At 51.8% G+C, this 27984-nt stretch overlaps 2 protein-coding genes across 2 annotated transcripts in view; both read left to right on the plus strand.

Moving 5' to 3' along the window:
- The first annotated feature begins 4141 nt into the window (after positions 1–4141).
- LOC147412703 (coiled-coil domain-containing protein 40-like) lies at positions 4142–15717 on the plus strand. Its single transcript, XM_086481103.1, has 17 exons — positions 4142–4304; positions 4488–4678; positions 5201–5284; positions 5373–5592; positions 6424–6578; positions 7403–7525; positions 7922–8043; positions 8766–9009; positions 9117–9299; positions 10540–10785; positions 11527–11740; positions 12292–12461; positions 12586–12677; positions 13280–13400; positions 14064–14252; positions 14464–14622; positions 15385–15717. The coding sequence occupies exons 1-17, from the start codon at positions 4202–4204 to the stop codon at positions 15628–15630; spliced, it is 2862 nt and encodes a 953-aa protein (XP_086337229.1). The 5' UTR covers positions 4142–4201; the 3' UTR covers positions 15631–15717.
- A 1032-nt stretch (positions 15718–16749) lies between these two features.
- The window catches only part of LOC147412704 (serine/threonine-protein kinase PAK 3-like), a 44262-nt gene continuing 33027 nt past the window's right edge, over positions 16750–27984 (plus strand). The window contains 10 exon segments of the mRNA XM_086481096.1: positions 16750–16775; positions 16919–17084; positions 17490–17586; positions 17670–17865; positions 22120–22291; positions 24946–25003; positions 25093–25276; positions 26621–26687; positions 27230–27335; positions 27694–27723. Of these exon segments, the coding sequence (XP_086337222.1) occupies positions 16750–16775; positions 16919–17084; positions 17490–17586; positions 17670–17865; positions 22120–22291; positions 24946–25003; positions 25093–25276; positions 26621–26687; positions 27230–27335; positions 27694–27723 (1102 nt within the window).

Consider the following 27984-nt stretch of genomic DNA (forward strand, 5'->3'; position numbering starts at 1 on the left):
TGTTCCAATGTCTGACCACTCTTTCAGTAAAGAAAATTTTCCTCATGTCCAACCTAAACCTCCCCTGGCACAACTTGAGGACATTTCCTCTTGTCCTATGGCTTGTCACTTCGGACAAGAGACCGACCCCACCTCACTCCAGCCTCCTTTCAGGCAGTTGCAGAGAGCAGTAAGGTCTCCCCTCAGCCTCCTCTTCTCCAGACTAAACCACCCCAGCTCCCTCAGCTGCTCCCCATCAGACCTGCTCTCCAGAGCCCTCACCAGCTTTGCTGCCCTTCTCTGGACACGCTCCAGCACCTCCGTGTCTGTCTTGTCCTGAGGGGCCCAAAACCACACCCAGCATTCGAGGGGCAGCCTCACCAGTGCCCAGTACAGGGGCACGATCACCTCCCTGCTCCTGCTGGCCACCCCATGGCTGACACAGGCCAGGATGCTGTTGGCCGCCTTGCCCACCTGGGCACACTGCCGGCTCACGTTCAGCCGCCTGTCGACCAGCACCCCCAGGTCCCTCTCTGCCGGGCAGCTTCCCAGCCACTCCTCCCCAGCCTGTAGTGCTGCTGGGGGTTGTTGTGGCCGAAGTGCAGGACCCAGCACTTGACCTTGTTGCAACTCGTGGAACTGGCCTTGGCCCAGCAATCCAGCCTGTCCAGATCCCTCTGTAGAGCTTCCCTGCCCTCCAGCAGATCGACACTCCCACCCAACGTGGTGTCATCTGCAAGCTCCCTGCGGGAGCACTCAATCCCCTCATCCAGCTCATCCATCAAGATGTGACACCAGAGCGGTCCCAATGCTGAGCCCTGGGGGACACCCCTTGTGACCGGCCGCCAGCTGGATTGAACTCCCTTCACCACCACTCTCTGTGCTTGGCCATCCAGCCAGTTTTTAGCCCAGCTTGGAGTGATGATCGGAAATGTCCAAGTACTTTACTGTGTCACTGTTCATTGAGATAGAAAGTAGGACCATATCTATATACATCTTGCATTCTGAAAAATGTAGAGCCCAGACAGGCTGATAGAGTCAATAAAATGAGTAAAAGAACAGGTGTAGGTGGATATTAAACTAAACAGCTGCAAAGTCTTAGATTTGGAATTGTTTTTTCTGAAGTAAGTATTGTAAAACTTTAGACTCACTGCTATAATTATTGTCAATTCAGGATGCTTCAGTTGCAGGGCGTACACATGTTAATTGGTGATGTTTAATAGTATTTATTGCCTTGAAGGAAAACTACCTTCACTTACCTTTTCTTTTGCTTCTTTGTTGTTGGGCTTAAGGTTAACTGTGATTGGATGGCTTGAACACTTGTCAGAATACCTTTGTGTAGAAACTGAAGTCAAATAAAAAAATCCAAAGCCAACTGAAAGACTAGACGAGGTCATAGGCTTTGAGCAGGGAGGTTGGACTAGATGGTCTCCAGAAGTTCCTTCCAACCTCGACTGTTCTGTCAATCTGTTCTGTGACAGAAGAACTGCATTTAATAAACCTGCCTTAACATAGGTTTATCCCAGTAATTTGTATTTCAGACTTTGTTCCTTGTTTTGTTGAAATTTTTTAACTCATTCTGTTTGTGATAAGTAGAGACACGGACAATTTAAAGTGTCAAAATCCAGTGCGAATTTTATTATATTAGCAAGAGAACAAGAGCAAAGGCAGCGCTGGGCGGCCGGGGAGTCTGCGCTCCGCCAACGGCTCGCGCCTTCCCGCCTCGTGTAAGCACATTATATACAGTCTCATTTCCTGCATTCGCGATGTCGCAATCAGGGCGATACTCTGCGCATGTTCCTTCTGTTGCTGGGGGGTCTTTCTCTGCCTCCTGGTGGTCGTAAGGATGAAGGCTGAAGGTCTTCCTCGTTGCCCTGTGGGTGAACTTATGCAAGAATGTGATTACTCAACCCCCTCAGCTAAGGGTCCTGTTTACTTTGCCGGATGTCCTTCGGTTGGGCTATCAAGCCTTGTGGGCACATAAATCTTCCATCCATACCTTCCCATACAGGTTTAATGAACAAAGCACAATATGTTACTTATTACACCGACCATCCACCCTCATGTCTCTGCTGATAACAGCAAAGGAAGAGGTAGATACTGGGGCAATTTGAGAGAGGACCCCCTCCCCAAAAGGAAGGCAATCCTAAATACACCCCAAGCTTTAGGGAGCCAGCCCTATAATAAAATAAAGTTAAAATGAACTAAAATAAAGTTAAAATGAACTCTTTCGCATTCCGCCAGCCCCCAGCCGGCAGCACACCGAGCGCCTCGGGGCTCCGGTGGGAAGGGAAGACAAAGAGCGGGATAAAAGAAAATGGATGCGTCCCCGGGGTGCTGGGCAGCGTCCCGGGTGCCTCGTCCCCGCAGCTCCCCCCGCCCGGACTCCAGCCCTCGGCGCCGTTACCTGCTGCCCCGCACCGGGGCTGGCGCCGCCAGGGCGGCCGGGACGCCGCGGGCCCCCCCCCGGGCCCGGCGGGCTGAGGTAGTGCGGGCCGAGCGCCCCCCCCCACAGCCCCCCCCATCTCCACGAGCCGAGGTGGTGCGGCCCGCGTTCCTCCCCCCCCCCCCCCCCCCCCCCACTCCACGGGCTGAGGTGGTGCGGCCCGGAGCGCTCACGTGACCGGGTGTTGATGCGTCGCCTGGCAACGGGAACACGGGAACATGGCGCAGACGGCGGCGGGTGAGTGCGGGGCTGGGCCGCGGCCGGGCCTTGAACCGCCCGGCCCTCGGCCGCCCGGCCTCCCCGGCCCCGCGGGTGCCCGTGCCCAGCCCCGCGGCGGCCTGCAGCTGGCGGGCCCCGGGGAGCCGGGCTGGTTCTCACTCTTCCCTCCGCTCTGGTTGCAGGCACAGGCCATCCCCAGCCCAGCAATATGGAGGAGGCCGCCGGTGCCGCAGCAGAGGGCTCTGGGGTGGAATCCGGCTCCGCTGCGCGGGATATCGTCCGAGTTCCGTCGCCTCTTGCTATGGAGGTGATTTCCTTCAGAACGTTCGCGGGGCAGCATGATGTTCCTACGCTCTCCTTGCAGAGTGATGGCTTCGTGGAAGCAGTTTCGATAGGGAGAAGTAAAACAAGGGAGCGGTTGTTGAAGTCTTGCCCTGCCTATTAAAAAACCCAAGTTAAATGTAGTTGTAGTTCTGTGTGTCAGCAGCGTCCTGAAGCATGTGCTTCTCACTCAGCTCCCAGATGGCTGTAGGCATGTTAAACGGGAGGTTGCCCCCATCTCACAGACACACGTACGGGGGCTGTGTTCGAGGTTGGTGGTGATAAGTTTTTTTTGTCTGTTGGTACTGCACGATATTTGAATTTGGCAAATGATGGTACGGGATAAAACAGTGTCTCTTTAAAAAGAAGATAATAGTTTGGCTACGTGTAGCACCAGCTGGAGGACTAAAATCCCTAAGGGCATTTTATTAAAAAATAGACGTGAGCCAGAGACACATCTGAAATTAAAAGTGGTGTGTAGAATTTTTGTCAGGATCTTTACCATCTTCATGCTGCCTGGGTGACTGTTTTTGTGAACGAGATTAAACTTCAAAATTAAACTCCCATGACAGAAAGCAGTTGTTACAGCACCGTAGCATGAGCATTAAACCAAATGCACAACCTGCTGTAACGCTGCTGTTCTGCTTTTTGCCTGTGTGTGTGCTAGGCAGTAGAGGCGGAGAATGGGAGCGACAGTGAAGAAGAAGGGTCCGTTCCTCTGCAGGACCAAAAAGAGACATTTCCACCAGCAGAAAGAGGAGCTACAGAGCTGTTTGTTAGTTCTGCAGAGGTGAGACACTAATAACACACACAATCTTATTCACAGAAGGCATGGCCGGTATTTGTAACTTCAAATTCTCCTGGGGCGGTTTTGTTGCTGCCAACACAAACCCGACCAGAACTGAACAGAGAGAAGCTAACTGGTCAGGCACAAAGTCTACAAAAGCTGTGACAGAGCTGGAGAGGTTCCTCTGTTGTGCTGCATGTGGGTAAAGGTGGTTTTTGAATCGGCAGAGGCACAGCTTTGCCAGTGTATCTGTGGGCTGAGTTTAGAACAAGGCCCTCTTGCCGATTCTGTGTCTGCATCGTTCTTGTCTCGTGATGACAGAAACAAGCAGATTGTCAGGGCAGACTGAAAAGCTGTTTCAGGTGGTGGATTTTACGTTTCAGAAAAAATCCCCTGAGACTTTCTTGGACAAAGTCGAATTAGACAGTTGTCCTCCTGCGTTGGGTGACATGGAGCAGCCAGTAACCGAGAGAGAAAACCCTCCCCTTCCTTCAGGAGCTCCTCAGCAGGTGTCTGCGTGGTCAGCGGAGCGGAACAGCTGCACAGAGTCAGGTATCCTTCAGTCCCTTGCTAACAGTACAACACTCCGTACCACCCGTCAAGCACAGTTTCTAGTTTTCTCCCTTTCTCGTCATTGTTAGTCCAACTGGAGGCACAACGCTTTGAAATCTAAGCATTTTCTTTGTCTTTTTCTTCTCTTTTTTTTTTTTTTTTTCCTTGGGGGGTGGGGTCCAGGTGACATTGGAGAACCCATTTCTCTCTGCTCAGAGACTGCCTTTGAGCAGTTGGATCAGCTCACCAGTGAGCATGGTGACCAAAGGCGGGAACAGGCATGCCAGCAGCGTGGAGCTGAGGGGCACGAAATGAGTGGAAGAAGTGAAGAAACCGTAGAAGAAACAGAGCTGGTTGTCTTGGATCTAGAACATGTGAGAAGTCCTCCAATCTTGTCGTTCTTCTTCGCAGACCTGCTGTTTTTATTTGTATGAAATACACAAGGTAGATTGTCAGCAGCGGCTCAGCCATAGGCTGAAACCACGTGTTTAAAACAGGCTTTTGCAGAAGTACTGACTCCTGAGCGTGTCTGCTCCCTCAGGGTTAACCCCAAACGGGAGGCTCAGGAGGGAGCCGCGTAGTGGGTAAATCTGATACTCCTCAGTGCTCCTGAAAGAGAAGTTCTGTCAGCAAGAGCGAGCGGATGGGCTCTCAGAGGCAGCTCTTCTGATGTGTTTCTGACTTTCAGATATCCTCAGTAGTGGCTTTCTGCTGTCAACAAATACCCACTGTGTAACTCCTCTCACTCGTTACAGTGAGCGTAGCTAAAGGAAGAATGCAAGGGTCTGTGGCAGAAAATACGCTGTGTTATTTAACAGCGGGGGTAGCAGTAAGGTTTCTTCATAATTTCTTTACACAAGTACGTTGACTTGTATCAATGTCATACTTCTTGACAGCCTCTGATGAGAAGATTCCAGGCTGCCCTGAAGAGTCACCTCACTAAGCAGATGGAAAAAGTGAGCCTAGAGCTTCAGGAACTGGTACGTGGCATTCTTACTTTGCCTTCCCGCAGCAGCCCACCCCTGCCCGAGCTGAAGCCAGGTAACTGGTTTCCTCTTGTGTTTGCAGAGGGCAGCAGCGAAGAAGGGGCAAGCAGAGAGGGAAGAGCTTGGGCTGGTTCTTTACGGAGCGCAGCAGCAGCTGGCCCGCCTGCAGCTGGAACTGGAGAAGAGCCACGACCGCCGTTCTCAGGTGGCCACAGCACGTCAGCAGCTGGAGGAGGAGCTGGAGGGCCTCAGGCTTACTTACAAGCAAATGTGTCAGAACACACACGATGAACGCCAGAAAGGTGACCGAGGCAGCCCTTGCCAGGTTTCCTGGCTCTAGTACTGTGTGGAGAAAGGGATTTATTTGAATCCAAGTCAAGCATTGGATTGAAAAATACAGTAACATTGATCAGGAATCAGGCACTCGCTGAAACCTTTCACAGGTATTCCTGGTTGTTTCTAAGACCGTGTGGCTACCTTGTACTTCTAAGAAGGTCTTTAGGACTAAAACTGTTCCGGGCAGATGGGCTGCTCTGTGACTTAGAAGGAGGAAGATCCTGTCGCTCTGTTACGTTTGCCTGTGTCTCTGTAAGGGTGTGACGAGATCGCAAAGGTGGGTCGTGAGGGGCACCCGGGAGCCTGAGAGTGCCATCCGTGTGGGAACCCGTCCCAGCCAAAGAAATGGACTTGACTCATGCTGGTTGTGCTGCAGGCCTGTGGGTAGGGGACAGGAAAACAACTGTGATGGCGAGGGTAGCTCAGCGTAGGATAAACTGCCTAGAAAGGTTTGGCAGGTTGCTGAAAAAAATAGAGAAGCGTTCAACACACTGAGAAAGAGACAGTTCTGTTTTGGGGCAGAGGAGTGGAGTCACAGCCTCCTGAGGCCGCCCCTTCTTTGATCTCCTGGGCTTCTGAGTGCTGGGAAGCAATGAATTGCTTACCAAGATATTAGCTGTGCTTGTGGAGCTGTACTCCAAAGCCGATGCAAATTCACATTTCAGGGGGGCTGATTTGGCTGGTCAGTGTGCGAATTTGGCTTTGGGTGTTTCTGTGTTTCTTTCCCTTTTACCTCTGTTTAAAGTGTGTCTTACAAACATACTTTTCTGTAAATATTTTTCCCCCTGCCTCCCCAGTCTCTGCAATGCAGACCCAGGTTGAAAACTTGGCCTTGCACCTCTTCTACGTGCAGAACACGGACCATATGCACCATAATATTTTACTAACGAAACGGTCGACAAAGAGGGCTGAGCTGGAGAAGGCCCAAGCTGACGTGGAAAAGAAAAAACAGGTATCAAGTAAAACTCTCTTCTTTCAAATAAATAAATGAATTCAGGTGACAGCTAGCGGCGAGTCTCGGGGGACGTGCTGCCTTGGCAGAAGGAAGGCTGTAGTGAATATACAGACACCATGGAAGGTGCGTGGGGATATTTTCCCCAAATAATTGAAAATGAGAAGAATCCCCACCACCAAGATAGTGGCATGTACTGAACAGAATTTTTTTATGAGCCTTATAATAGGAAGTAGTAATCAGTAGTGATCACTCTTCACGCAGGCAACAGGGGTGTGGGGGCAGAAAGATATTTAGCAAAGAAGTATCATATGTTGAAGTCTGGAGAATTGCTCTGAGTCCCAAGGAAGAGCGAACTTGGAAGGTGAACTGAGCGGTCGGTGTGCTGGAGCTCCCTCTGCTGCCTCCTGCTTGCAGCAGGACACCAACTAATTACTGTTGATGCAGAATTGCGGGCAAACGGTTGAGATGGAATGGGTTTAGATGGTTTTTAACAAAGGATTTTAAACCATAAATTATCAAGATTCCCAGCTGCTGGAGAGGTGGCGCAATGTAACCCATGCTGGCAGGGATGACTGCTGCTTCAGATCTGAAGGACCAATTTCCTACTGTGGGTGGAACGATAAAAACCAGCAAAGAAGGTTTTGTTCTCTTGAAAATTGTCACTGCTGCATTCAGGAGTCGTTTGGATAGGAATGGAAGAGTTTCAGTAGGAATCAAAGCTAACTGAATTCATTTTCAGCCCAAGTTATTGCTGTAGAATTTAGTTGGTTAAGCCTGAGATTATGTTACTCATCCTGAGCTGTTTGGCTCTGCCTCTCTAGGATCTTCTGGTAGACCGCTTGACCCGGAAAGCCTACGAGCTGCAGGAACAGATTGCTCTGTTCGAAGCTCAGTTTGTGGCTCAGGCAGAGGACACAAAAGTAACTCGGCAAGCAGCAAATGAGGTAGGAGAATGCTTTTTTTTTGCTTCTGGTTAATATTTCCCTCTGGAAGGACCGACCCCGTTGGCTCATGCTCACGTGGTAGCTACAGTGTAGGACAGAGTTGTATGATCAGTTCCTGTTTGGAGGAATGAAGACTTTTTTGTTTTGGTTTGTTTTGTCTTTCCCTTTGTCCTCAAGAATTGCCTATAAATCACTTCCTCCCCCACCCTCTCTGCATTTTTTTCCTTGCAGACCTATGCTCTGTGGTCGGGGGTGACCATAAACCAGAGGCACGTTAGCTGAAGCTGTTCCTGCCCAGCGTATTATGAACACACACCAAAAAAAGGCATTGTAACGTGAATTTGGTTTCCCAGCCTAGTATAGATTTATCCTGTCTACACATCCTCTCTCCCCCAGGCTTGTATGGAGGTTCAGGCTATTAACATGGAGAAAAAGCGACTGATGAACCACTGGAATAGCAGCTTGGCGGGAATGAAGCAGAGAGATGAGGCCTATATCGCCACCCAAGCGCTGCTGAGGTACGGTATCTGAGAACAGTCCCAGGAGAGACCTCACACGGGTTGGACGGGAGGGCTGCTGAAAGGGGCAGTGCGTCTCCAGTTTATTGCTGCGCGTGCAGGATATGTCAAGCAGAACAAGTTTGCTGCTCTGAAGCACGTAGTAAGGTTAAAGGATAGGAAGCACAGTTCTTCGTCACTATTCTGTATCCAAAACACAACTCTCCCCCCAAATGTGTGGGGTTTTTAAAGCTGTTTAGAGTTTTTCTGTTCATATTTTAGTCCTTTAGAAGAGTTCCTTCACCTTTGCAACATCTCTCAATCCAAAGAGCTAGACTTCAAGAGGGATTTTACCTGTCGCTCTCAGTTAGGGTTTTGTGATGCCTTCAGAAATCATCAGGAAAACCGTCCTGTTGTTGCCAAAGGAAGCGCTTATTTGCTCTGGAGTCAGCCTGGCTGATTCCCTGCAATGTGCTTTGATGGTGGCATCCTGGTAAGAGTGGGGGGTGGGGACAGGACTGAAAGCGGGAATTAATTTTCCTACGTACGTTTGCTTTTCAGTCTTCTGTCTCCATCCATCTTCTGATGACTCTGCACTGTCACAGCAGGGTGGCCTTTGTAAAGATCTTCCTCCTTGGTCTGTTGTCGCTGCAGTAGCGTGTTTGAAAAGAGGAATTTGTAGATGACTGTTCAGCGCGTGAGTCTACCCCTGTGGTGATTTTCCATCCTCTTTGCCTCTCCAGCAAGTACAGACATGACCTCAAGTCCCTAGAAACGGACATCCATGGCTGTAGGAAGTCAATCAGGAAGGAGGAGGAGAAGAATGAGTTGCTTGTCGCCATCCTGAGCCGTTCACAGAACGATGCCAAGATGACAAAGAAGCTGATTGCCCAGTGCCTTTCCAGGCAGGAGGCCTTGAAGGTGGAATCTGGCACCTACGCTCGCGTTCTCCACGAGACAGAGCAGGCCCTCAACAGGACCAGGATGGTGAGGAGAGTTACTTGGAAGAAGAACCTTTCAAATCAGACACAGATGTTTAATCCCCTTCCCCAAACAGTTGTAGTGACCCTGTCTCCTGTCTTTCCTGCGTTTAGGATCAAGCTGCTTGTCTGAATCAGTTGCTGTCCATCAGTAAGGACATAGAGAAAGGAACTGATGCCAAAGTGCAGATGGAGAACGAAATCATGGCAAAGCTTCAGGACCAGATGGTGTCCAGCAAAGCCACAAAGCACTTCTCGCAGCTGGCTGCAAAGCTCCGTAGGAGAAAAACAGACCTGGTGTGTTATCTCTTCCGTTTGGGAGGGCGGGGGAAGGAAACCGCCCTGAGCGGTGTTTCTCAAGTGTGTTTCGTCCGTGCCTTCGTTCTGCTTTTCAGATCTGCAGTTGAAGGTCTGCTGAGTTTGTGACTTCAGTTTGGTTCTTCCAGTGCTCTTATTGTGGGATTCTGGTGTACGCGAGAGGGTTTGGCCAAAAAGGCCTTGACACATAATGTACTGTTCTTTCTTTACTTAAAAAACGGGACAGAACGATGAATTCTGGGAGTTTTTACCATAAAGTAGTACCAGTTCTTATGTATTGGAGGAAGACAGTGGATATGTAGTACTGCTGTACTCCACATTGAACTAACCTGTATCTCTGTCCGGCATCATGGAATGCGATACAGGCCTGCTCTCGTTCCTGAGTGAGGATTACAGCCCAAGGAGCAATCGAACCAGACCCACAGTTCTTTGTGGCACGATCAGTTGCTCTCTTTGGGAGTGTGTAACTGGAACAGATAGAAAAACTAGAAGATCCAGCGTAGTGTTTGTGGTGTTGAGTTGTGTGGGCTGGCACTAACAAGGCACCCACACCTCTGTATTTCTGCGGGTTACTTCAGCCTGGCCCTGGGATTTTTAAATCGGGGGCATTATCTTGAGCAAGAGGAAGAGTTCCAGGGCTGGCTTCCGTTGTGAGAGAGGGGCCCCCCGCCCCCTTCCCACAGGCACACCAACAAGCGGACACTCGCGTTGTCTCCCATCAGCACCTGCGGTGCACGGCTGGATGTAGCCAGAGAGTCGTGGCCGCTGGCGGCGCGGGGGCAGCAGAAGTCACCCGGCTGCATTCGCGCTGCGCTCAACAGGCACCCGCCTTTCTGGCTGCTGCGGTGGTGGTTCGGTGAGGGACGTGTTTGTCGGGTGCGGTGGAGAATGTCCTGCTCCGGTGAGCCGGGCAGCTGGAGACACCCAGGCAGGGCAGGTAACTGCAGAGGTGATGAGCGCGGCCTCTTAAAGGCTTTGGGATGTTTGGGCTCCTTCATGCTCTTCAGCAGCCTTATGGCAGAGGTAAATGTTGGTATCTCCGTCAGGAGATGGAGAAACAAAGGTACAGAGCGGGTAAGTGGCTGGCTGGCAGCTTGTGGCACAGACCTGGGAGGAGAATCTAAATCCCCTGACTCCTGTGCCTCGGGAAGCGGGCGTTCCAAATCAGTGGGCTGCTGCTGGTGACAGTAATTTGTTTTCTGTCTGTTGGCGTTCCTAGGAGCTGCATTTTTCCAAGGTTGAGAATGATGTGGCCCAGGTTATTCTGAATGGAACTCATACCAGCTGCAGGCTGACAGTTCTCCAAAACACACTTTGTCAGCTGGACAAGGAAGTGAAAAATACCCGTGACCTGATCAGCTGCAGGGAAAGCGAGATTGCAAGGTGCAGTCTCCTGACCGAGAACAGGCAAGCGGTGCTCAGCCAGTACAACAAGAGGTTGGAGAAGATTCTTGCGCGGCAGGGGGTATGTACATTCCCATTTCAGTCCCAGGCTTGATTTTATTCTTTGTGGTGACCACAGGTGCCCCTGATAAATGTAACTGTGTAAGTGCTGAGTAGTTAAAACTTTCAGGCATCAGTATAGAGGTTTAAAAGCTGCACTAGTTAATGTAAATGTTTACGTCTGTCAAACAGCTCTTAGTGCACGGGGGGGAGGAGCTGGCATGAGGGAATTGTGAAATGAGGGTGTGCCCAGCACAGATTTCTGCAGGGAGTTGTCTGCGCCCGATGAAAACGTTGAATGACATCAATACTCTGGGAGTAACTAGGGTCTCATCAGAAAACCTGCAAATCCTGACAAGGGGCGAATGGAGCAGGCGGGGTGATGTAGATCACTTGGTGCTTGGCCCCATTCAGCTGATAGATACCCAGGTCTGCCCCTGGCACCGTGAGCTGCAAGACCTTTATAGAGCCCAATGCAAGAATGAGTGCTGTGGCAGACTCTTGGACACCCAGGTGTGCCTGTTGTAGGAGCTTAGGAGGCCCCTCTCGCCCCAGAGCCTGAGAGCTGTTCGGGCTTCCCTTGCATTTGTTCCCGTGAGGTCAGGAATGATTGGTCCCATCCAGCTCCTGGGAAATAGAGGCACAAAGGAAGTAACAGTATAGCTGAAGTATTCGGTAGGCATCTCAGCAGCTGGACTGGCCTTCTGCAAAAAGTGCTTCAGCAGCTTCTGCCTGATTAATCCCCAACCTTGCCCTCATCCAGGGTCAAGAACTGGGGCCACTGGAAATGGAGATCAACAAGCTGTCCAAGCAGATAGAAGAATATCACTCTGAGGTGATGACGCTACAAAAGCACTGGCTCAATCAGCAGCAAGAGCTGGTCAAGTTAACACACCAACGGGAGGAACAAGTAGCCTCCCTGGACACGTTAAAGAAACGGATCACAGTAATGCAGCAGAAGAAAGTGCGCAGGGAAAGTAGGTCATTCCCCAACTCTTTTTAAAACGTTCAGCTGTGAATGGAGGAAAAAGGGAGCGAGGGCTTACGGACGGGTGAGCCAGACCTTCACCAGAGAATGCGCCGTGCTCCTACGTCCGTGTGAGCAGTAACGCAGGCGGCCCCAGCACTGCTCTGGGGCTACGAGCCAGGCACCTCTGCTGCTCTGCCTGGCGTTATTCCCTGTCCCGACTGATCCCGCTGCCTTAACGGGCACAACCGAACCGAAGTGGCCGTGTCACGTGCTACACTTCTTAAATAACGTTTGCAAGTAGTTGGTGGGTAAATGTCCCCACCACGATGGCGCTTCCCTTGGCTCAAACCAGCTCTTTTCCACAGCAGTCTCCTTCAAAACCGTATTTGGGTTTTGGGCTTGTGGAAAAACGGTTTGGCTGGGTACGTGGGACGCAGGTGGCTCTGCAGGCAGCGTTGTCTGGTCTGATGGCAGTCTGTCACGCCTTGCCTGTGTTCCACCTGCTGCTTGTGGGAATTTTAAGACTTTTTTTTTTTTTTTTTTTCTGTTCACCTGTAGATGAAATTCAGCAGGAAACAAAAGAGCAGAAAGACATCGAACGTCACATGAGGAACATGTCCAATGACTTGATAAAGCTGAATGTGTTGATCAACAAGAACAGCAGCAGCTTCGAGGAGCTGCAACATGGCAACACGATCACCGAGAACGAGTTTGTGCGCTCTCTCAAGGTACAGACATCTCATTTCCAGGTCTCAGCCTCCCGTGCAGATCGGAGGCAGACAGTGACCGTGTAAATCTTTCTTAGTCTGACCACGTTGTGTTGTCTGACAATGTTATGCTTCCCAAACCTAGGCAGCAGAAAAAGAGTCGGTTGAGATGCAGGAGAAGCACAGTCAGCTGACTGAGGAGAAGGAAAGACTCCTAAACAGCCTGGTGGAAGCAGAGTAGGTACCAGAGAGGTTCTTGCTTTGTGCCACCCTCTTTGAATGTAGGTGTCCATGTCACCTTTCCTCTCTGCTCGTCGAACTGAACCAGCAACAGCAAATGTGCTTCTGTCCTTCTCGGAGAAGATGAAAGGAGTTTCATGGATTTTGGGGCGCAGAAGCTGAAAGGTGCTTTAGCTGTCTCTGCAAGCAGCGAGAGCCGTGAGGATGTCGGCTTTAACAGTTCCAGCAGGCTCGTGCTGGACGTTGCTGAGATCTGTATGGGGTGACTCTGCCTGCGCTCTCCTCCGCCAGTCACTCGGAGCGAGCGTGCTGCGCTGGGCAGCTCACTGGGGTCCACCAGCCCCCGGCAGCCTGGGCACGCTTGTTGTTAGTCACCGTGCCACCACCGTGCCACGTTGTGGATGGCGGAGCTCCCTGTCTGGTTCCACGCTGCTCCTGGCTGCCCTTTTACGTGTCCCACGTGCAAACCCTCAGGTTCTGCTGAACCTTCAGCTCCATGTTCAGGACTGAGCTCGGGAGCGTGCTGCCACGTGTGCACAGGGAGCGAGCGTCCTCTCGGGCGCTGACAAAGGTGCCGCTTTCCCTTTCTGTCACTGAAGGCATCAAATCCTGCTGTGGGAGAAGAAGATCCAGCTGACGAGAGAGATGCGTGCGGCGGTGGAGTCTGAGTCAGGGCACGGCGAGCTCCACGCCATGAGAACAGAGATTCACAGGATGCAGGTGAGCCCCGGGGGAGGAGCACTGGGGAGGGGAAGCTGCACACGATGGATTCAGCTTCGGCGTTGCTGAAGGCAGGAGATGAGAAATGGGCTGGGGAAGCAGCATTGCCAGGCCACAGCAATGTTGGAAATCGTACACCCTCCAGCTGGGCCGAATGAAATACATCCAGCGTGCGTGCTCTTCGTGCCTTCCTTGCGCCTGCCGTGTAATGGGCTGCAGCAGAGTCTAGAGACACCTGAGCAATCTATTTAAAACATAATATGTTTGCCACCTTATGCCGTGACCCCAATTTATAAGCAAAGGAATGTTGATGACTAAATATTGCATCATCTTAATCACTGGTTAGGGAAGCCTTCTGTCTTCTGGCAAAGCAACTCTTCCCTTTTGTTCCCAGGTTACTTTACTCTTCTGCTTTTCCTATTGCTAAGGAGTTCCAGTGAAACCTTTTGAAGATTACTTTAGACGAGTTGATAATCCAGCCCTTTGCTTTCCAGATCCACACAGGGCAAGCCGGGTTTGGGTTTAGAGCAAATTTGGCTTGCCAACGCTCACGTGTCACGTATGTCTGGTTTATGTAGAGGGGATGTGCCGCACAGAATCGGTTCGGTGCCGTTTGTGAACATTTGTTACTTTCAGCCTATTTCATATCTTGACACACGGCAGGTCCGCTATGGCCAGCTGATGAAGCAGCAGGAGAAGATGATTCGTGATATGGAGGCATCTGTTTCTCGCAGAGAGGTGATAGCGCTTCGTGGAGAGGGTCAGAACAAAAGAGACAAGAAGCTTGTCCCCAAGAGCGTCTTCCACTGCAAGAAACAGGAGCTGAGAAAGAAGATCAGCAAAGCCCAGAAGGTGAGCGAGCAGAGCAGGGCTGCAGGAGTTCACCGGGGCTGTAAGGAGCACCAGGGTGGGCTGAGCGCAGACACGCGGGGTGTCGGGACACGGACGGGACAGGCTTTGGAGGCTCCTTAAAAAACCCCACAGGAGAGTTCTGGGGAGATGGCTGGGAGTGCAGCTGGACGAAGAACCACACTCTGCCCTTTCCTCCTCTTCCGTTTGCCAGAACGTTCAGGACTGCAACGCAACCCTCCTGGAGCTGGAGAGCGCCCAGGCGTCCCTCGGTGCCGCCTTCTTGGAAAAGCAGCGAGAACTGCGCAGGCTGGAGGCTGAGTGCGACGGCCTCGATGCAGACGCAGAAGCTCGTTGGAACAGGAAGCGACGGGTGAGCGGCTCCGCTCCCTGGAGCTCGCGAGCCCAACGGGACCGGCTGCTTTCTCCTGGTGCCGGCTCCCCATCTCCCTGTCTCGCCACCATCCTGAACTGAGTGTGCTTGGCATTTTAGCGGCACTTTAAGTTAACTGAGCACACCTTGAGGGCTCATGGGGGTCCTGAATTGGGGCTGCAGTTGTACTCTTAGCGAGGCAGCATTCACCTGGAGACATCAGCCTGAAGGACATGGTTTGTGTCTTGAAAATACCCGGTCACAGCTCTCCTCTGTGAGCGCTTTCTGGCTGCTCATATGTTACAGATTTGAGAGCCAGCTGAAGGTCTTGAATGGCCTCCTGCAAAGGTTGTAAGTTGGTCAAACTATATCCTGGCGAGGGTTGCCCTGTGCATGCAGGTATTTCTCTGGTTTATGGAATTCTGTGATGAACATTTAATTTTTTTTTTTTTTTTTTCTATTAGCTGACGTGTGGATGTGGTGCTTAGGGACACGGTTTAATGGTGGACTTGGCAGCGTTAGGTTCATGGTTGGACTCAATGATCTTAAAGGTCTCTTCCAACCTAACCACTTCTCTGGCTGTACCCGTTAGCAGCTGTTCTGCCGGTACAAGGGGGACTTGATAGCCCTGTCCCTCTTCAGAAGCCCTTCCCTTTCAGAATGTGATGGTTCCAGTACCGGTGACAAAAGTCACCTGCCTTTCTTAGTGCTTTTCTCTCTGCGGCCTGCTGTCAAAGCAATTTCTGTTGTTGCTTTCCTCAGAACCTTTTGGAGATCGTGTCCTACCAGACTCGCCGGAAGCACCTGCAGGCGCTGAAGGAAGGGACGTACACTCCCCTGTGCCGCACGGAGCAAGCCTGGAGAAATGAGCACCAGAAACTGCGCCACCGGCTCCAGACCATCGATGCCATCGTCCAGCAGATCCAGCAGGACCATCCCCAGCACTACCGGACTCTCCAGTGGCTCAGACAGTGCTTGGGCTCCAGGCTGGGCTCGCAGGAAGCCTGACTGCCACCAACCCCATCCATGTAACCCTCAGCTCTTGTTCTGCTGGAGCCTGCAGGCTTTGTAAATAAACAAATATCTAAAAACTAAGTCTGTGTAGCAGGTAGTGGTCACCAAAGCTGTAGCAGTGCAACTGATTTTTGTTTCCTTGGCTGCACAAGGGTGGCTTCATCCCTCCCCCTGGCCTGGGGCGCTGGGGGCAGCCGCCCCCTTCCCCTCCGGGCCCCCCCTCTCTCACCGCCTTTCCCTGCAGCTCCGGGAGGCGGAAGGCCCCGGCCCCGGCGGGAGAAGGCGCCCGCCCGCTCCCGGGGCCGGTCCCGCCCCGCAGACGCCTCCGTGCCGTGGGGCCGGTCCCGCCGCGCCTGCTGGGAGGCCGGGCCGGGCCGGCGGGGCCATGGCGGGGCCGGGGCTCCCGGCCGCGCTGCTGCTGCTGGCGCTGCTGGGCTCCGCCGCGGCGGGCAGCCCCGGGGCCGCCGGCTGCCAGGTGCCCCCGGGCGAACGCTTCGACTGCGGCCCCGAGCGGCTGCTGTCGCGGGCGGACTGCGAGGAGCGGGGCTGCTGCTACGCACCCGCCGGCTCCGGCTCCAGCCCCGGCTCCGGCTCCAGCCCCGGCCCGCCCTGGTGCTTCTTCCCCAGCGGCTACCGGAGCTACCGGGCGGAGAACCTGACGGCCACCGCCACCGGCTCCGCCACCCGGCTCCGCCGCGTCGCCGCCAGCTTCCTGCCGGGGGCCGTGGGCAGCTGGCGGCTGGACGTGGCGCTGGAGACCCCCACCCGCCTCCGCTTCACGGTGCGAGCCGGCCCCGGGACCGGTGCCCCGGTGCTCCGGACCCCCCGCTGACACCCCCCCCCTCCCTTCTGTCCCCGCAGCTGCGGGACCCGGCCCGGCAGCGGTACGAGGTGCCCCTGGCCACACCGCAGGCGAGCGGCCGAGCCGCCTCCCCGCTCTACGGGCTGCAGATCAACCAGGATCCCTTCGGCCTCGTCGTCTGCCGGCAGCGCGACGGGCAGGTCCTGTAAGTGCCCGTCCTGCCCCGAGCCTTCCCGAAGGGATTCGGTCTGGAAGCGGGTCCTGGCCCCAACCCCAGCGGTGCGTGGGACGGAGCAGGGATGCGGCAGGGGATGGCGGTGACAGCAGCGGGGTGGCGGTCAGCGGCTGCGGGGGCTTTGCTTTGAGCCCCTCTGCGGTTCGGTGCCTGGGAAGGGAAGCAGGAGTCCCAGAGATCAGTCGAAACCCGGCTGCTGGGCACCGCTGGGGCTGTTTGCCGGAGTCTCCCTTTCTCTCCAACAGGCCGAACACCACCGTCGCGCCCCTCTTCTTCGCAGACCAGTTCCTGCAGATCTCCACCTCTTTGCCCTCCTATTTCATTTCTGGGCTGGGGGAGCACCAGACGCCGCTGGTCCTCGACACGGCGTGGACCAGGGTCACCCTCTGGAATCGGGATATGGCGCCTGTGGTACGGAGCGGGGCTGAGGGAGAGGGAGGTGGCTCATCTGCGCCTGTGGGGGTGGCCCTGCAACCTCTGACATCTTGTTTGGGGCTGGGGAAAGGCATCGGTGGCTGTGGAGCTCTGGGACCTGGCCTCAGCCCTGGGCAAGCCCGTGGGACCGTTGTCCCCAAGTCAGGCTTTGTCCCCCCTGGGGCTCTTGTTTGGCTCAGAAGCCGCTTTCCCTGACACGGTCCAGGGCTCTTGTTTGGGGCAGAGCTCTGCTGACTCAGGCAGTGTCTGGGGCTGCAAGCCCTGGCTTTGCACCCCGAGCCGTGACGGTGCTTCTGGCCAGTGGCAGGCAGGTGGGTGGGTGGGTGCTGTGCTGGGGCCTCCAACGGAGCCTCACCCGCACTGCGCTGTGCTCTACTCCAGCCCCAGGTCAACCTCTACGGCTCCCACCCTTTCTACCTGGTGATGGAGGACAGCGGTTCGGCTCACGGCGTCTTTCTGCTGAACAGCAACGCGATGGGTGAGTCCCACGGAGGTGCTGGGCATGGGCTTGGCCCACGTCCCCATCCTCAGCTTGTTCCTCCGGCGCTCGTGCTTCACCAGATGTGCTCCTGCAGCCCAGCCCGGCCCTGACCTGGCGCACGACGGGTGGGATCCTGGACTTCTATGTCTTCCTGGGCCCTGACCCCAAGAGCGTGGTGCGGCAGTACCTGGACGTCATCGGTAGGGCCGAGCTGCGGGCGGGGGGCACGGGTGCTCCTGGGATGGCTCTGCTGGGATGCTGCGTGGCCCGTCTGAGGTGAGGGCTGGGGCTGCCCCTGAGGTGAGTGAGGCCCTTGGGTGGGTGACGGGGTGTCTTCTGCCTGGTGGCTGCCCGGGGGTGGTGGGTGGGAGCTCCAAGCCGGAGCTGGGCTGGCTGGGGCATCCCCGGGGTGACCTGAGGGCTGGGCAGGGGAAGGAGAAGGAGACAGACCCCCCAGCACAGGCACTGGGCACCCCGACTCCCAGAGCCCCCCTGATCCCCCCCCAGCCCCGCTCCCCCCCTGCAGCTGCCCCGTCCCCAGCCCCTCCCCTGAGGCCTGTCCCGCAGCCCCAGGCTGCCCCGCGGCCTGTCCTGGCAGCGGCGAGCGGGGCCTCGGGCAGGCCCAGGGCTCTGTTAACCCAGGGGCCTTCAGCAGCAGTGCGGGGAAGGAGCGGGGTCTGCAGGAGCGGCTGCAGCAGGAGGGGCTCCGGCCTGGGGCCGGCTGTGACAGTCAGGGTTCTTTCCCTCTGCCAGAGGCCGTGCCAGGGGCTCGGTGGTCTGTTCCTGCCCTGGGGATGTCGTCAGCTGCATCCAGCTCAGGCTGAAGCTGAAGAGATGGGCAAAAGGAAAAGCGGCTGGAGAAGGACACGAAGGGGATCCGGCTGCGAGCTGCCCCCAGCTGCAGACAAGAGACAGCCGGCCTCTCCATGTGAGGAAGGGTCCCTGTGAGTAGTCCTGAGCAGAGCTGGTCACCAACATGCACTGCGGGGTCTGTGTGTGTAACCAAACACGGTACAGCCATGTAGTGTGTGTGTGTGCGCACGTGAGGCTGTGTATGTAGGAAGCCTCATATTGTAAGAGCTGAGAGAGGCAGAGACAGAAGAGTCTGAAGAGTAAAATCCTCCCAGCAGCACCAAGAGCGGGAGCTGCAGTGAGTCCTGGGCCCTTGCGTTATACTCAGATCTGAATTTTGATTTCATTGGTAATTAATTGTTTTGAATGAACAACTAACATCTTATAGTTAATTATTTCCTGATTCAATTAATTTACATTATGGTAAGGAGTAGACAAAACCTCACTTATGCTAAGAGACAGCAGATGCAGGCCTTAGGAAGATGGCCAAAGCTGAAGCTGCTGTGGATTGGGAAACTGTACAGAACACAGAACGAGGAGGGAGGGAGGCAGGTACAAGGGGTGAAATTGTACGTTCTCAGCTAGTTATCTTATGTGATGAAACCATTGAAACAAAGGAATATTGCTGTGAAGACTCTCCCATCCTCCCCATCCTAATTTGTATATCAGAGATTTTGATCAGTAAAATAACGAATGACTAGATTAGGAAAGGACTGTTAAGAAAGTTATAGAATAGGGCGGACCAATCATTGTAACTGTCAAAATTAATAGCGGGCATAAGATACATGCTTATGTTAAAATCTGTTAAAGATCCTGACTTTGCAGAAAAAGGGTATAAGATGTTGAATTTTTGATGTAACTTTGAAGCCTGTCGGGTGGAGCTGTCCCTGTGCTTCCCAGCGCTGCAATAAAGACGTGCCGGCTTATCTGCAAGTGTGTAGATAAATTTGTCGTGATTGCGACCCTCCGTCCACACTTGGGGCCGTGTCACCCCTCTTGTGCTCCGGGTGCCTCCCTGTGCCTGTGCCCTCCCACCTTCCATCACTGGCGTCACTCTTTTGCTTCCCTGTACCTTTCTTCTTCTGTCTGTTCTTGTCCCCTGCTCCCTGTTCGTCCCTCTCTGGTTTCCAAGCCCCTCTCTTGTTCTGCTATTCTACCTGCCCCTTTGGTTTTTCTTGCTCTCCCTCTGTCCTGCTCCCTGCCCCTCTTTTTTCCTTCCTCTGTCTCTGTCCTGCAGCGCATGGCTGGTTTTTTGTTCACTGCCTCTTTGTCCCGATCTGCATCCCTCCTTGTTGTTCACAGTCTCTCTGGCTTCTTGCCTGCGCTGCTTTTTCTCTCTCTGCCTGCATGTCCCACTCCCTGCCCCTGTCCTCCTCTCTCTCCTTCATCGAATTGTAGAATGTATTGGGTTGGAAGCGACCTCTAAAGGCCATCTAGTCCAAACCCCCTACAACAAGCAGGGACATCTCTAACGAGGTCAGGTTGCTCAGAGCCCCATCAGGCCTGACCTTGAATGGCTCCAGGGACGGGGCTTCCAATACCTCTCTGGCAACCTCTTCCAGTGACCCAGCACCCTCATATTAAAGAACTTTTTCCTAATGTCCAACCGAAATCTACACTTTTCTAGCTCAAAACCACTACCTCTCGTCCTATTGCTACAAACCCTTGCGAATTGTTCTTCCCTGCCTTCTTAGAGGCCCCCTTCAGGTATTGCAAGGTTGCTACCAGGTCCTCCTGGAGCCTTCTCTTCTCCAGGCTGAACAACCCCAACTCTCTCAGCCTGTCTTCATAGGGGTGTCAGACCTTGGTGGCACCAAACTGATCTCAAAGACAACAGGAGTTTGAAGATAAGAGAATGGTAAATGTCTGATTTCCTAGGTCAAGTTAGGAGGGACATCATTTACTTCACTGCAGTTCCTTTGTTGTTGTTTTGTATCTTAAGACCCAGCTTCTTTCCCCAAAGGGGTGCTAGCTTTGTGGAGGTACCACCTAGCACACTTTTCTGTGCAGGACTGGAATTAAACAAATATCCTGACTGTGTTTTTCAGCTCTTTGCAGACTGAGTAAAAGAACCCTGATTGGGGGGACAATAGGACTTACAGTGCTAATACCCCCCCCCCCCCCCCCCGCTTTTTGGAAAGCACATAGAAGAAAGTGTGACAAAGGAGCTCATAGAGAGGAGGGGGGAAGAAAACCCACCAGATGACTAAGAGCTATGTCTGTAGTTGGATAAAGCTGCTCAGAGAGAGAGAGACATCCATCTTCCCTGCATGGGAGAGTCAGGGCAACGACTAGAAATGAGGAGCTGTAATCAGGTGTCCTTTTTCAACCCCAGTGTCGAAGCTGTCCTTTGAGCATTTCCTAATCCCACTGCAGCTGAAGTGGGTCAGGTACCTCAAAAGCATCTCTTGACTGACCCAGCTGATCTCTGCACTTGTCCACATGTGAAGGGGGAAAATACCCGCTCTGAGTAATGGCCTCATTAATGCCTTTAGCCTTAGGGTCTGGGTATGGACTCTGACAAGCAGGAGGAGTTGAATAGACCTTCTGATGGGTCTCCCCCTGTTGCTGCTAGTGTTTCTGTAGGGATCCTTCATCTGTTAAGTACAGTTCTTGCCTCCTGTCCCACTCCTCCCTCTCTGCTGGTTTCAGCTGGTAGTGAAAAGTCGGGGGTTTTCTCCATTTTTTCACTTTGTAAAGCAAGGGGTTTATGGTGTAAAAAAAAAAAGCTAATGCTGCCTTTAATTGAATAGTCACCTCCCCTGTTGGTCTGTTGTGCTTCTGACTGCAAATGAGCCTCAACACGCAGGACAAGTGGAGGGTGGGAGGTGAAAATGATGCCTTGCTGTAGCTGGAGTTCCAGGGCAGTAACCTGGGCGGCCTCCAAACCAGGTGCCTGGTGTCGTGCTCTGCCTAACGGGGCAGTGAGCTGGCTGAGCCAGATCTGAACACCCTCTACAACCAGAGCTTGGCTTGGGCTGCTTTGTATGCTGACTGGTTTAGATAAAACAGACGTGTGTACAGCTGAGCCTCTGGACTATAAAAACTGAACACCGTGTTAAGAGCAGGAGGCTCTCCCAGCAGCATTCCCTGCAGATTGGTTCATGTTCTCCCACTCTTCCATAAACAAACCCAAGGTAATACTGAATTTACTGCATGAGCTGTGTTTAACAGACTGCTTTGTTATTTCTCCTTCCACTAGAAGGCCCTTCCAGAATCAGCAACAGCACAGCAAATACATTGAACGAAAAGAAGCCGGTGTTAAACTGTCTTGTTTAGTGTCATCAGGAAGCTGATGGGAATATCCTTAAGTCAAAACTGGTATGGAACTGGAAATGGGTCCAAAACCTCTGCTGTGTGGCCCTTAGTAGGGTTGAAACCTTTTCATTTCCTGGTGATTAGTTCTAGCTGTCCAGAGCAATGCAAATCAGTTGTGTTAAGTTGGTAGCAACTTGGATCTTTTCTTCTATCCCCAAATGTTTTTCAAAAGAGGTAGTTGTGGCTTCTAAATTGGGTCAAGTTATCTAAAAATCATCAGCAGGATTTTTTTTCTCATTTCTGTTAGTGCTGGGTAAAAGAGTAGAAGTTGATTTGGAAACCTGTAAGCTGAAGGGTGTTTCCCAATAAGTTTCTTTTTTTGCTTTTGTGGAGTCTTCAGCATTTTATTTTCTCCTACAGTACTTGTAGGCTGCAGAAGCAGCCCCGGAGGCACTATGGAATTACATGTGCAATTAGCTTGGCTCCTGCTAAGGATATAGATTGCCGTCATACTCAGAAGCTGGTTGAAGCGATGAAGCCACGTGGGGTATTTGAAGACGAGGAAGAACTGAATCGCAGGTCTAACAAGGCTGTAAAACTTGTTCACCTCTTCATTTTTTTAGGACAAACGGATGAGTTTTCTTTACAGGCTGGTTGTTCCTGGAAAACTGAGTAACTTGGTCAAAGAATGGATGTCAGACCTTGGTGAGAGCAAGGGAAGGATTTTTTATACGTTCTTCTGGAAAGAGCTGAAGCCTTTTGATTTCTTTTCAAGGCCGTACTACTGGGCTTTATGCTAAAGCTCAACTTTTGACTTTCTTCTCAAGTATTGAGTGGAGCCGCTGTAACTGTCATTGAAATAAGGTCTAAAAGATACCTCAGATGAAGATCTTGAAGTCTTTGGGGCCCCGAATCAGTCTGTGAAGTGGCTCCATCAGTTGACTTGTAGCAGTTCACAAAGCTGGAACAAGGTGTTGTGGGGGAGGTAGATGGTAAATGGGCACTGATTTGCCCCAAACAGCCTGCAGCACCCAGTCTGCTTCGACATTGTGACAGGAGACTTGCCTTTTGTATAGCTTCTTCGTGTGTGCCTGCTGCAGGGAAGACCAACAATAGGTCTTATTTTGGGTAAAGTAATGAAAGGAATGCTACATTGGGGTGGGGGTGGGGGTTGGGGGGTGTGCTTTTGGGTTTTTTGAGTTGCAAGCACTCACTGCAGAAAACCAGCATCAGTCTGTTAGACTAACCACTGGGTACGGGCCTGAGAAGACACTTTATGGAGGCTGTTCTGGTAATGGTGGTGATGGGAGCCTCGGTGGAGTTGACAGCACTTGTGTTTCCTTTCAGCAGAGTGCTTTACCTGAGGAGAGTTGAGAGCAGAAGGAAATGACTTGTGTTCTTCTGGTTGTTTGATCCAGCCTTGTTCTTCCTTCATTAAACCGCCTGTAATTGCCGTGCTATGGAATCAATTAGTGCTGTGTGTGAGCTGGTGGCTCCGTGAAGGCGCTGTAGAGCATTCAGCCTAAAGCAATGCAGGGGCAGCAGGCCCACCCCAGCTCAGATGCCCCTTTCCGCTGAGGAGGTACATCCATGTGACGATTACTGGGTGAACAGTCTCAGTTCCGTTGAAGCTGCTCTAGACTGAGCTGCGGATGGGAGCAGTCTGACCTTCAGCCATCCGGTTGCCCAGCAGGGTTGAGATTAATGGAGGAGAAAGAAAAGGACAAGGCTGCTGGGGAAGGACAGGAGGAGCAGAGCAGGAAGGAGGATGGGAGGACAGCATGAGTGACAGTGGCAGGGAGAGGGGATGGAGGAAAGAAGAGAATGAGATGAAGAGGAGGCAAGCAAACAGGAGGGCGCAAGCGTGGGGTCAAACCCTTTCTTTCTCTCTGGAGAAAAGCTGCTACTTAGCTGAGTCATGGTTTTCTGCCAAACAACTGCTCTTTTAACGTAGTAATGATGGTGATGCTGCAGACCGTGGAAGACAGAAAACTCTTTCCTTGTTCTCTTTGGTCTATAAGAGTTGCTGAGGTAGTGTGGGTGGCCCTTGTGGCTAACTGCTGTGCGGCAGGAGTGTATTGTGAGGGGTGTTTGTGAGAAGATCCAACAGGAATGCCCAGTATAAACCCCTTGAATCCACTCAGTCATTGCTTCAAGAGAGTCATGCCTTTTCGTCTCCTTTTGCCAGCTTACATAACCCAGAAGTGATGTGAGTTGCAGGGCACAGAGAGAAGTGTCCGAGTTTTTAGACTGGGGAGGGGTGAGGGTGTTGCAAGGAGATGTTGAGTTCTGTATTTAATTTATGGTTTATCAGCATTTGGATGACGGATGTTCTATCCCCAGTCTGGTAGGCAGAGGTCTGTGAAGCAGATGAGGCAAATCTTAGGGAATGAGCTGGTGGAAGACTTGCCCGCTGGCAGGAGAGGCCTAGAATGGACAAGTGCTGCTTTTGATGGAACGTTTCCTGGAATGCCTTATTTCGTTTCTAGATTTGGCTGTTGCTTTGAACTGAATTTGATGATCCTTTAAATCTAACTTTCACTGCATTTGCTTGGAAATGCTGAGGTAGGAGAAGCCAGTTTTGTTATCTCCAGTCAAAAGTTATATGTGCTGAATGGAGATGATGTCTTGTAACTGGCAACATCTATCCTGAAAATTAAACAACATCGTCGTAGAGATAAAAGAAGGAGAAAAGCCTTTGCCTTTGTATTTGATCTATTGCTGCCATCTTTCCTGCATGCTGACTGAAAATAATTCATCTCTTCACATTGTGTAGGGGTGTGCAGTACAGACCAAAGGTGACAGTTAATTATTTAATGAGGGTAAATGCAACAATGCAGAGAAAGGATTAGAAACATCCAAAGTACTCTAGACTGTAATTCTGAAGAGAAGAGCAGAGCATCTTCCAACTGAAGGAGGCTGTAAGGCAGGAGAAGAAAGGCACAGCAAGAGAGGCCTTGTGGAGCTAGTGTCTGTGAGCAAAGACAGACCCAGGCTGGGAGGGTGCTGGTCCATAGCGAGTTCAGGCTTTGGATGAGACCCCTAGGTAAACTTGGGCAGCTGTCAGACATAATAGTAAAACATCAGAGAAAACTGTTAATTAAAAGTCCATGAGCATGGTAGTGCTTTATGTTAGAAGACTGATGTGCCAGGAAATAGATTTCGCAAAGCTCCATCCTGGTTGATAAGGGTGGATGGGGACACGTGCTTTTGAAGTCAGACACACGCAAAGTTGTCTTCGTCCAGCTCTTCTTGCTGTGCATAGCGTGGCTGTCCCTGGCGCTGCACGGAGGGAATACGGAAGGCAAAGACAGGACCTGAACAACTGCTCCTTCCTCTCCTGCTGATGTGTTACTATGGCACGTGTATTCGTTTTCGTGTTGTCATCGATAGACAGTGATACACGGGCCTTTGGAGATCCCGATAGAGAGTCCCACTGTGAGAGGCACAGTATAAACCTCTCGTCTATCTCTGGGTTTCTCACAACTGTTAGCGTGAAGTCACGTCACATCAGATCTATAGAGAAGCCTGCTCAGCACCACGGTGAGGATATGTCGACCAGACACACCTTAAACTGGTAAGGAGGGCAGCCGAGGTGAGGGGGGATCCTGGGGGGCAGAGTACTTGCTTGAAAGATGTGAGAGGATGTGACTGTTTTGTGTTCTACATGAGCGCTTTAAGCGTGACTGAGTTCCTGAGTTTGTGTTAATAGCTCTCGCATACTGCAAGTGAGCGCTGTAAGACAGGAATTTGCTCTCGACAGCTCCCTCCAAGGAAGTTGTAGTGAGGCTGGTGTTGGTCTCTTCTCCCAAGTAACTAATGACAGGACAAGAGGTAATGGCCAGGGCAGACTGGCTATTAGGAAAAATTTCTTTACTGAAAGTGTGGTCAGACATTGGCCCAGGCTGCCCAGGGAGGTGTTGGAGTCACCATCCCTGGAGGTGTTCAAAAGACGTATAGATGTGGTGCTTAGGGACCTAGTTTAGGGGTGGGCTTGGTCGTGTTAGGTTAATGGTTGGACCTGATGATCTTAAAGGTCTTTTCCGACCAAAACGCTTCTCTGATTCTATAACATTTTTTCGGTCATTTTTCCAGTGAAAAGACAAATGTATTTGGTAGAATGGCAGTTCCCCTCTCGGCTGTTACAGAGGTACCACTGGCACTAGAGAAGATCCTACAGACAGCTCTGTGCTGTTATTATTCAGCCACGTGGTAGTTAGTCTTGGAGAATGCTGGTTCTGCAGGGAAGCCCAATATGTGAGGTACCCACCAGCAGGATAGATGTTTGCATGTGGGTTTATGCCGTGTTTATCTGGGTGTTTGGGAGTTGTCCAGAACTGGCATTATTGTGACCATTTCTCAGAGAAATAAATCTCTGTTGAACATGGGTTCTTGATGCATCAGAGGGAAGGCAGCTTCTCTCAGCCTTTGTTCCACTCACGCTTTATCAGGGTCACTAAAAGTGGGCTGAAGTGAGATTTGTCAATCGTAAAAGGCTCAGGAGATGGATGACCACAAGCGATGTTACTTTTGAGAGTTGTTAAACTAGGAGGGAGGTGAGAAACGGACGCAGACGCAGACTGACTGACTTCCAAGCCAGTCAAACCCTAGATTGGGGTGGCACCAAGTCTAAGTTTAAATGTTCTTCAGGTGGAGTTTTTCATTCAGTAAGGCCTGCAATTGGCTGGTAGGTGTTGGCTGTGCAGGTATATGGGGAAAATGACAGGCTTTCCAATTCAGGAAATTGCACTGGAGATTTAAAGCAATTGTTCATCCATATAGTTTGAACGCAGAGCTGCGGCTTTCAGAGATTGGATCAATTCTGAAATTCCACCCTCCCTCGTAAGGTGTCCGAGACTTCAGCCAAGGCTTTGGCACTTTCTGCCTGTTTTCCCAGTCCCTGGTTTCTGCATCTTTACAGGAGAGAACCTAGAGAGCTACAGGAGCTCGCAAAAGAGGCGTCCTTAGCAGCAGTGGCGGAACTCAGTGTTAGGATTTTGAGAATTTAAATGCAGATTCTTAAGCCCGCAGGGTTCCCTGGTAGGCTGCAAATGAATTGTATCAGGATGGGGTTTAGCTTTTAGTCAGACAGCAGTGATCATTTCAGCAAGATGGGTTTGCGTTATTAAGCATTCAAAATCCAGTGTAAAGCTCCTAAAATACACAGTATTGTCCACAAATACAGAACCGTCTGGTTGTGCCTGCACTGAATCCCCAGGAAAACAAGTGAAGCCTTAAATCATTATGCCATGAAGAGCAGAGTTGATTTAACGATGAGTTTCATGCCCTTTTTTTCCTATCACAGTCCTAACTTTCTTTTGATTGTAAAGTTAATCCTGGTTTTAGCTGTGTATTTTGGTAGAGAAGAGAATGATTGCATCTAGTGTAGAAGCTACTAACTTGAATGGTAAGGTGTCAACCAAAATTTGTGAAAGTAATCTTAGAGGTAGCATGGGAGCTTGGTCAAGATGTGTGAGGCTGCGGCTGTTCAGTATTCTAAATGCTCCTTCTTTCCACTTGACATCTGCAGGGCACTCCAGAGCAGTGGGCCAGGCTGGTCCAGACCTCCAGCGTAACAAAACTGGAGCAGAAGAAGAACCCACAAGCTTTTCTAGCTGTTGTCAAATTCAGACTGGGTACAGGGTATACTTGTTTTGTGCGTTTTATGAGTTATTGTGGGATCCTTTGAGCAATGTGTTCGTGTTCCAGAGGAAGAGAATTTTTTGGGATGCTTTGTGACACAGCACATTTTTCAGGGCTGCTGTCATGATGTCACGGGAACGTTGGCCCAGAGGAGAAGGAAGGTGTCAGTGCCCAGAGCAGCCTTTGTAGCACGCTCCTTCCAGGAGGGTGTGACGAGAGTGCCCTTTTGTCCCCTTGGTTGGGCCCCGTCTGCAGACTTGTAGTGTAGCACTGCAAAGATGAAGGAGCAAGTCTGTGGTGTGCTCTTCAGTGTTCTTTTGCCTTTGGCCCATTCCTTCTGGTTTTTGCTAGACAAAGTGTGGCTGATGACGGATCTAGCAGGTAAGCAGAGGGGTTTACTAGGTGCAGGATATCTGGCTTCTGTATCGATGTGTCCTTTTGCTGTTCCTTAATAACCAAGTTGATTTTCCAACAAAAATACCATTAAGGTACCGATAGTGCAGAGGAGGCCACAAAGGTGGTGAGGGGGCTGGAGCACCTGCCCTGTGAGGACAGTCTGAGAGAGTTGGTGTTGTTCAGCCTGGAGAAGAGAAGGCTCCGGGGAGACCTTCTCGTGCCCTTCCAGTGCTTAAAGGGGGGCTA

Source organism: Leptosomus discolor, unplaced genomic scaffold, assembly GCF_034619465.1.
Source record: "Leptosomus discolor isolate bLepDis1 unplaced genomic scaffold, bLepDis1.hap2 HAP2_SCAFFOLD_67, whole genome shotgun sequence".
Classification (NCBI taxonomy): Eukaryota; Metazoa; Chordata; class Aves; order Leptosomiformes; family Leptosomidae; genus Leptosomus; species Leptosomus discolor.

Coding starts and splice junctions, on each gene's coding strand:
- LOC147412703 (XM_086481103.1), top strand. CDS start 4,202: ATGGAGCAGCCAGTAACCGAGAGAGAAAACCCTCCCCTTCCTTCAGGA. Junction 13,401..14,063: donor CAGAGATTCACAGGATGCAG/GTGAGCCCCGGG, acceptor GACACACGGCAG/GTCCGCTATGGCCAGCTGAT. Junction 14,623..15,384: donor GTTGGAACAGGAAGCGACGG/GTGAGCGGCTCC, acceptor TGCTTTCCTCAG/AACCTTTTGGAGATCGTGTC.